Below are 9,933 nucleotides of genomic sequence, written 5' to 3'. Positions count from 1 at the left end.
GAAGCATAAGCTTTCAGTGCATTAGCTTACGATGTGCTAAGATTCACCTGAGTGTGCTTGCACTTCATCATATTGGTCTTCCACCTAGCACTCAATGATGCCTTCTGTCCTGTGAGACCAACCTCCATTCTTACTCTGGGTTTTACCCACTCAGGGGTCATAACATCCAGATGTCACCTCTTCTCACTGAAGTGCTGGTGCACAGCTAAAATGAATTCATGCATTGCTGTGCACACCCAGAAAGCAGTATTGGCACTCTGCACCTAAGATTACCTCAGGCCAATGTGAATCCTGATTGTTACAGGCTCACAAATGGATCTACAGAGACATCCTGAACATTTCCATCCACTGGAAAGGCTCTAAAAGTCGTCATGAAAAACACTATGGTGAGGATATTTCCAGACTGCCACCAGGCACGCTACTGAGCTAGCATACCCTGCAAAGCTGAATCCAAGGCTAGGATCTGAAGTCAGCCCACAAGAAAGCCAAGGAAAGACACCAAGCACCCAGCTGTGCTCATGCCATGCATCTGTGAAAAAGAGCTGGGGAAAATACTGCCTGGAAATGCTGCAACCAGACTTCACTTTGTGGCAAACAGAAGAAGGCAACCGAGGACAGTATTGCAGATATCAACAATGTTGCCTGAAATCCAGATTCTCTTTGCTGTGCAGATTCTTAGTAATCAAGAGGACCAGGAGAATGGAGGTCTGCAAATCCAGCCTGTTTGCTGAAGTTATACAGCAGCAAATCAGGAAAGTCATACTAAACAGCATCACACCTTACATCTGTTCTTCCTAATGGTGCTCAGTGGTGAAAAGATGTGCCTCCTAGACTAAGATCCTCCCTTCTCCCTGTGTGCTTGGAGATGAACTATGCTGGGCACATGCAGGGTGCTCTGTCTTCCCAGCACACTTGCAGAAGCATGCCTCTGCCAGTCTGCTTTTTACCTCCTCATCCTCTTACATTCTCATTTCCCCTCTCAGAATGGCATCTTTCCTCACCTGCCCCACTCTACATAATTAAAGCAGCAGCAGCAGTTCTGCCCTCCCCCCCTTTTTGTGGGGCAACTTCAAGGCAGACAGTGCTATCTGATACAACAGTTTGGTGGGTAAGTTGTATAAAAGAGTGAATTATTAAATCAACAGCACTCAGTAACAAACACCTATCACCTCTCTTTGTCAGCTACAGTTCTCCTAAAATGCTACCAGGTACATCCCACAGCAACGTATGGTTCTGCTCTGTAATATTTTCCAGGAATTTTCCCATTACAAGGGCAAATTAGGAGATTTCAACAGCACAAAGAAATTTGTCTCTGGATTAAAGCACTCTATATCCAGGCTGAAAGTTTAGTCCTAATTGGTGTCAATTTGAAAGTGAATTATTGCATATAGTATATAAAGAAAACATGGATGGGGAGCATATTTCAAGGTTCAGTACAGAGACATGCCAATATTGTTGAAAGACGTCTCCCCATTTTGACATCAAATAATCAATGCAAATGCAGAAAGGCTCCCATCACCTGCTTAAGGCAGATGATACATCCTTTTTGAACTGATTCTTTTGAATCACAGGTTTTTACTCTAGAATTTCTCAGCTGTCTTAATGACATGGGTATTCCTAAAGAATATTTACCAGTTTTATAATCACACAGAGGTTTTCTTTGTGGAGGGATGGCTGCCTCCCTGCCTCTTCTCTTGCACTTTTGTAACTCCAACACCCACCTAGTTGACCAAGCCAGTGGCTGTGGTGGTTTTGGATTTTAGCAAAGTTTTTGATACTCTCACAGTATCCTTGTGGACTAAATGTCCAGCACACCTAGACAAGTCCATAATACACTGGATGAGCAATTGCCTGATGGGTTGAGCTCAAATGGTTATAGTAAATGTGGTCACATCAGGCTAGTGGCCAGTCACCTGTGGGGTTATGCAGGGCTCAATTTTAGGGCCAGATCTCTTCAATGTTTTTATAAATGATCTGGACATAGGAATTGAATGCACATTAAATAAGTTTACTGATGACACTAAGCTAGGAGAAGCTGTGTAGAGAGGCCTTACAGAAGGATCTGGATAGACCAGATAGCTGGGTAATTACCAACCATGCAGGTTTCCCTGCAAGCCCAGGACTCTCCACCTGGGACAGGATAATCCTGGTAATCAACCAGTATAAACTGGGGATGAGAGCAGCCTCATGGAAAGAAATATGAGGGTATGAGTTGATGGCAAGCTGAATGAGTCATTAGTGTGCCCCGGCAGCCAAATGGGTCAACCACATCCTGCAGTGCATCTAGCACAGCATTGCCAGTTGGTTGAGGGAGGTGACTGTCCACTCTGTGCTGGTGCAGCCTCATCTTGCGTACTGTGTTCAGTTTTGGGTGCCACAATAGCAGGACATCAGACTAAAAGTGTGCCCAATGGAGTGTAACTAGGATGCTGAAAGGTCTCAAAGGCAAGATTTACGAGGAGAAGCTGAGGTCACTTGGCTTGTTCAGCTTAGAGAAGGCTGAGGAGTGACCTCACAGTCATCTACAAGTTCCTCAAGGGAGGCAGCAGAGACACAGGTGCTGATCTCCTCTCTCTGGGGACCAGAGATAGGGCACGAAGAGATGGAATGAAGCAGCATCAGGGGAAGTTCAGATTGGACATTAGGAAAAGGTTCTTCACTTGAGAGGGTGGTTGGTCACTGGAACAGGCTCCCCAAAGAAGTAGTCATGGCACCAAGTCTGCCAGAGTCCAATGCGTGCCTAGAAAACAGTCATATGGTCAAACTTTATGTAGTCCTGTGAGAAGCAGGGATTTGGACTTGATGATCCTTATGAGTTCCTTCCAACTTGAGAGTTTCTGTTATTCTATGAACATACGTGACTGTTGTCAGCAAGATACCAGTAAGGACAGAAGCAAAGAGAAGGGTCAGTCCTCAAGGCCCTACACAGTTACTTGACCAGGTCTACATGCATCTGTACAAAAGGAGCCTTAGGCACAGGAAGTACTCGATCATTTCACAGGGCAAAGCAGCCTTCTTGCTCATTCCAGATGGGGTAACTGTGTATTTTCAAAGACACAAGACATCCAGCTCAGGCAGGATTGCTGCTGCCCTGCTTTGCTCTCTTTGCTTTCCCATCACACAATCAGCAGACACGTCCCCCAGTGCGAGAGCTTCCAGCTGAGTTAGAAATGTGATTGATTACTAACTTGGTTCCTTGAAACTGTCTAACATGCATCCCTCCTGTCTGAAAATAAATCCAGCCAAACAGCTGCTGTGAGGTACAAAGGAATGATACAGCATAAATCCTTCAGGACACTGTTCCACAAGAGACAGCCACTTCCTACTCCAATGATCCAGGAGTACAGACAGGATTCCTTCTATCAGCCTTCCAACACATGCAGAAAAGTTGGTGGAAAACAACCTTCTAGCACCGATGGCCAGAGTGCTGTCATTCAGTTCACTGGACCAGCAAGGAGGATGGCATCTGAAAACTGAGGGAAAACGAGCCTTTGATGCCTTGGAAGACAAGAACAGACTAACATCTGCTAGTTCTCTCTTAGCCAGACCTGAGAAGACCAAACTCCGAAATGCACACTTTGCTGCTTAGTCAGTACCTGGCAAACCAACCATCACAAAATCCTCAATGTGCTCAAACAACTGGACCACAAAGGAAAACTAACGATAAACTCCTTCCTAGAGGCCTTAAAGAAACTGAGTCAGATGAAACAGGTGCAGAAAGTTTCTTGCAGTGGAGAAATAATCCAGATGTGAGCCAAGAAAAGGCTGTGCCATAACTATGGAGTTGACTGAGCAGCGTCTTTGGGTGATCGGTGCTACTCTGAAGCAACTTAGGAAAGCGAACACGAAAATCACTGGTCTGGACTCACCCAGTCTCTTTGCCCCCCAAAACACCCTTCCCTTGGTTGCCAGAGCCCTCTGGGGGCTCCAGCTCAGGCTATAGAGAGCCTGAAGAAAGCTTTTAGATTATTTAAGTGTAAGCAGTTTCAAGAGATAGCATGGGCCAAGTTAGCAGTTCACCATTGCCAAATAGGAAGAAAAAACTTAACTTTTTCTTCTCAACCACACTCCGCTGCTGCTCTCCTGGATTTAACTCTAGCATCTCAATACAGTAAGACAGCTTGAGAAAATGGCTAAAAAAATTGCCTAGGACGGTAAAAAGAAAATAAAAGATACTTCTTCTGGATTAGCAAGCTGCTTGCACACTATCCTGTAATCAGGCGAATCCCAGGGAAAAAAATGGCAGGGGCAGAGGAGGGAGAGAAGCCAGTGCAAATGGAGGGAAGATGAAGCAGGGAAGAGCCTGGCCTCTCTGGGCATTGCAGGGTGTTAGCTGGGTTCAGCTACCACATGAAACTGCCTCCTCTGCTCCTACCAGACACATCACCTCCGCCACAGAATCAGCACCATGGGCATCTGTGTGATGTTGGAAACCTGAAAAAAAGCCTTTCAGCTCAGGGGCTGGACTCCTCATGTTAAGGAATAACAATTCCCTAAACCATAGCCAAAATGGATGCCCTGTAACCCGATCTGATTCCGTGGAGGCAAAGTATAGCTCCTATAATCACAATTATAGGAGCTATATCCCTTAATCCCTTATATGCAGAATATCCCTTAATCACTCATGAAGTAACCTATGAAATGTTAATAAATCAGGCATGAACCGAAACCAACATAAGCATAAACTGACTGAAATGTGTTTGAAATAATAAAAAGTAAAAATCACCCCTTATTCTTTAAGCAAGAACACAGTGCACCTAATCACCTGCACCAGTGACCATGCTCAGTAAGGGTGCCTTGCTGGCTGCTCCAAGTGCTCGGAGAATCACTGAACTCCTGCCTGAACTCCACAGGAGCTGAGGCTCCTGTGCTCTCAGCTATTGTGCAACACAGAGCACATGGTTGTAACATGCAGCAGGTTTTGCTCGACAGCCGCTGGCCTTGTTGTAAGCCAGGACTATCTCCCGGGGACACGCTCTGCTGTCATTCTGCAGCTGCTGAACTGTCACTGAAGCAGCTCTTTCCTACAAGCCAGCTGTCTAGTAAAAAGACTGCAACAGCCAAGAAACTCTCTCAGAATAAGCAAAGAGAATGTCAACACAAGTAAGGTTCACAGTAGCAGTCATGAGAGTAAACCTACCTTTTATCGTTCGTACGGAGCAAAAGAGATGAGTTGCTTCTGATTTTGAATCTTTCCAGTCCCAGCCTGCATTTACATGGATGAATATGCCCACCTGTCAGTCAAACCTCAAAGCACAACAAAATAACTTTTTCTTTTTCAAATGAACTCAGAGGCCTACCAGTGAGGGTAAGAAAGGAGCTACACTCAGCCCACCCAAGACCAAGTTGGGAATTCCCTGGACAGAAAACAAGCTAAGTGTCTCAAGAGCAGGTCACCCTTGATATTCCCAAGACAAGCTAGTTAATAATAAATGGCAGTGAATTTTTCAAAGGGTCACAGGAATTTTTGCATTGTCACATCACTGCTTTGGTGGACCCCCCAGGATGCATCTTTTGCCTTGTTGAAGTTCTGCAGGTTGTGCCAGACTACTAACAAAGTTTCTCTCCCCCACCCAGCACTGATTTTGAATTCCCAGAATCAATATTGCATCAACTGTAACTAAGCCAGTCAGTTGTTCCTAGGGTAGCAGATGTTAACATGTTCATAGTCCTCCTCATTCTAACTATCAGCACGGAGCAAAAGGAATCCTTGGAATCAAGGTTCCAGCTGCAAAGCTGAAGCTGTCTGACTGTGTGACATGAAATACAACACACTAAACACTTGCACAGAATATCATTCTGTACAGACCAACCTGTAGAAACTTGAAAACAATGGCACCTAAGCAAAGAATGGGAGATCAAGAGCGTGTGGGAATCCGACCCGAAATCCCAAATACTTCTAGTTCACCTCTGCTTCTACATTGCCCAGTAAATTGCTGGAAAAATCCTCTGTAGTGCACAAGGCAGCAAAACAGATCCACCATCCTATTCAGAATGGAGGGCCCATTGTAGTGACCAAACAGGGAGAACCATGACTTATGCAAGAGGTGTGAGAGCTGCAGAGCCATGGCTGGAAATATTCTTTAAGATGTTCCTCATATGACCATTTCTATTTTATGAGGGAACATGTACACAAACACTCAAGACTTAGATCATTGCCTCCGAAGTACCAGTAGGACAAACACCCTGTTGCAGTGCACACAAACATGCAGAAAGGAAAGGCATGCTTCATACTGTCAGTCAGTGTCCCAGGATCCTTCAGGAGGTTCAAGGTTGTGAATGTGTATGCAGATAGTACATCCCAGAGAAGAAGAAATGGTTTAAGTAACAATCTTCACCTTCAACCATCTATCTACATGGATATTGACAGTGTGTACCACTCTCACCCATAAAAGCTCTACCCATCCAGTGTCTGTTAGAGATTGCTAAACTCCACCTCCAAAAGGTACCAGTGGTATTATCCTCTTCAGATTCCTCGGATGATAGAGAAACTGAAGAACCTAAAGATCAGGCTACTTCCATATGCTAGAGGAGACAGATTTTCAGGTAAAAATCAACTGCATTCATCCCCTTAGCCACGACCTAAGGGTTGCTTTGCTTCTCAAGCCATTTTCAAGAAGCACACAGGTATGGGAATCTTTTGCTTCTGCACATTACTGGCACCAAGTGGGTTAGACCTGGTTTTTGCTAAACTTACACAATGTGCATGGCATAACTCTGCAATGAGATGATCTAAAAATATATCTAGATATTATTTTAATATTGTGAATGAATGTTTCTTGTGATTCAACTTTTGGGTTAAATTTTTTACACTGTCTGTCAAGACACCTGCTGAATGTGACTGACAGTTTGGATGTAGCTGCTGTTGGAGCTGGAAAGTAGTGCTAACATCCACGTCATCAGGCTCTCTCTGAGTCTGCCTCAAACAGTGAGAAAGCACTATTATTCATGAAAAGTGGGTAAGAAAGTAGGTCTACCTCTACAGATCTCACCAAACCATTCAGGTGCAGGTATGGAAAAGCCAGTGGTTCCAGGGCTGCATGGCTTGCTCTCAGGGCTATATCGTTTTGTTCCCATAAATGAATGAGAAGGCAAAGAGCCTAGGGATGAAGCTCTTTTTTTTTTTTCTAATCATGCTTCTTTGTGTTTGTCCCTGAGCCGAGACTGGCACCAGTAATGGCAAAGCCATATTCTGACAAAGGTCATCTGCCACCACTGTGTTGGGAAGTTTTAGAGTGCACAGTGTGTCAGACACTGTCCAACCTGCTGCTCATCTTTCTGGGCACAGTCGTCTAAAGCATTTACGGGACATGGTCAGGGGCCTTTCTTGTGTCAAGGAAACTTCCCTGTCCTTTCACCTAAAAGGCATAAGTTCTGAGAAGGTGCCAACTTCAGATCCTCTGCTAGAGAACCAGCTGCCTTCCACAGGGAAAAATCATGGAAACTGTGTTAATGGAGCTTTTGTGCTTGAGGCTTATCTCCAGTGTGCAGCATTCCATGGTGCACAGGCTTCCCTGAAGCAGTTCAAACAGCACACAATAACATGAGACTTGAAGTGCCCTTCACAAGATAAGAGGTGTTAAAAGTTTAATGGAAGAATCAATGTCATCAGAGGAAACACTAAATACTAGACAATGCAGTGATGCAGCTGCAGAATGAGGAAAGCCTCATGCTCTATCTTCATGTGAGCTACAAGTTTGGCAGGAACTAAGGACATGCACTGGGCACAAACACTTTGTATCAGCATGTCCTGGGGTGGGGAAGAGCATGAATACAAGTACTTGGATGTGAGTATCTCCTATACAACATTCAACTTACTACATTACCAGTAAAGCTAGGTAGTATCACAGCTGCTTGTACACACACATGCTTTGCAGACAATCTCTTAATAAACAGAGAGACTTCTACAGTTCTACGACACCCATGAACAGTAGTTATTACAAAATGATTGATAACAGTGTTGTAGCTATCAGTACACAAAATACGTGTCAGATGTTTCAAGCACAAACACACAAACAAATCACCTGCTGCAATGAAAAGGAAAAATTGCTTCTGTTTGTAAGTGATATCTTTCAAACATGATTTTTAGAAAAACTCTTGAAATCATCTCTTCAGCTACCTACTACAAAAATGACATCTTTTATAGAGCTATGTTATTCTTTCAAAACACAGTATTTATGCAACATGAATTCTTTACTCTGGAAAACATCTTCATATGGTTTTCCTCCATTTTTTTTAATGGAACACATTTTGCACCATGAAAAATGGGACCAAAAAATGTAAGGAAGACTTGAATCATCAAAGTGCTAAATGGGGATGCTTGGGTGTTCTTACATTTCAGCTGCAGATGATTTCCTTGGCTTCAGAAGTACTCTGTTTAGCAGAGATATGGTTGCATGCAAGACTCAGCCCAAGAATATTACTTGGAGTTTTAGAAACCAGATCCAAATTTGCACATTATAGCCTTACAGTTATCTGCTACTCAGACAACCATTCTGGTGATGCTAACCCACCCACTCACATCTTCGTTTACTGGACATTAGATGGTCAAGACAGAAAATGGTAAAAGGAAGTCCTCAGTTTTTCCAAAGTATGCAATCACAGACAGTATGCACACACAAACAGTCCAGGAGTTAAACAGATATCCTAAGTGAAAACAACAGCAGAAAAATGATTCATCTAGAACAACAGCATACCTTTGAACATGCCACAAAAATTACCTCCCCTTAAATATCAACAAAATATTGTAAAATAAATGTTGCAAACTTCACTGCAATATAAGTCCTCCACATCTTAAGAGGTTTGGGGAGTACAGTACATTTTTCAAATGTCACATAATAGAATAAAGGCAACCTTATTTCACCCTACCTGTTGCCACTTGCCCTTAATTGCTGGATCTCTGATTGACTGGCAGTGTCTCTGGATTTGCTGGATGACACCCTGGTAATATACCATAGAGGAGTCATAATTCCCAAGGAGTGCATACTCTCTTCCTTTTTTGGCATTATCACAAATCTCTGCTAAATTCATCTTCACTCGGAAATCTAAAAGAGAACACAATCATCAGAAAAAAAAACAATTTTACATGCTGTAGAATAATTCAGTGCCACTTTAGTTTTGTTTTTCTCTCATAGCTGAGCTGTGTCTCTCCGCCCCCAGTACCCATCCAGTCTCGCTCTTCTGCAACCATTTAGCTCTGGAGTGTCTCTTTACCAGCTTAAGGTTTCAGATCATGAATCATAACTCTTTTATAGTGATACAAAACTTCTCTGCTGTCTTTGGCCCCAATCCTGTCAGATTAATGCAAGAAAATTAAATGCCCTGCCCACACTGAACCTAACAAGTCAAACTTTAATTTGGAGATCACCACAATATATTAGCAGCCATCAACCCGTGAATCACAAATCACACAAGGCATTAAATTGCTTTTTATGCTGCTGTATTACACACGTGCCTAAATGTGCCAACCAGCATCAGGGAAGTCTGCGCTTAGCACTTTCAAGAGCCCTCACCCTAATGAGATTATGATATGGTTGAATGGCTGCTCTACTATAGACAAAGTTAAGAGCCTTGTTCTGTTTAAACATTCTTTCAAAGTACTCCAGCATCCACATGCTGACTTGAATTTTTTCATTAAATTTAACATGTCACTTTGGGATTTACAGCAGAGTTAGCAATCCAAATTTAAGATTCCCTAGAACAGTGATTCTTGAAGTTCAACCTTCCCCTAGTCCTCAAAACGATTTAAGATTTACAGATTTTACTAACATTTTCACACAAGTAGTAAATCGCAGCATGACTTTAAAGCAAGCCCACAGTCCAGCTTTTCCCAGTAACCATTCCAGAAAGCAATATAGAGCACAAGAAAGCAATAACCCACACATTCAGAAGTAAACTCTGTTGTACAGCTAGGCTCATATTTAAGGTTCAAGA

At 43.2% G+C, this 9,933-nt stretch overlaps 1 protein-coding gene across 1 annotated transcript in view; it reads right to left on the bottom strand.

The window, feature by feature from the left end:
* Window positions 1-9,030, bottom strand: part of LOC103805351 (katanin p60 ATPase-containing subunit A-like 1) — a gene marked incomplete at its 3' end in the record, with an annotated part of 12,088 nt that extends 3,058 nt beyond the window's left edge. Inside the window, exon 1 of the mRNA XM_009077995.1 lies at window positions 8,869-9,030. Within this exon, the coding sequence (XP_009076243.1) occupies window positions 8,869-9,030 (162 nt within the window). The remainder of the gene's footprint in view (window positions 1-8,868) is intronic.
* Between the last annotated feature and the right edge of the window lie 903 nt (window positions 9,031-9,933).

The sequence above is a fragment of the Acanthisitta chloris genome, unplaced genomic scaffold (genome assembly GCF_000695815.1).
Source record: "Acanthisitta chloris isolate BGI_N310 unplaced genomic scaffold, ASM69581v1 scaffold18117, whole genome shotgun sequence".
Lineage (NCBI taxonomy): Eukaryota > Metazoa > Chordata > Aves > Passeriformes > Acanthisittidae > Acanthisitta > Acanthisitta chloris.
This window is presented reverse-complemented; position numbering and strand designations above follow the sequence as displayed.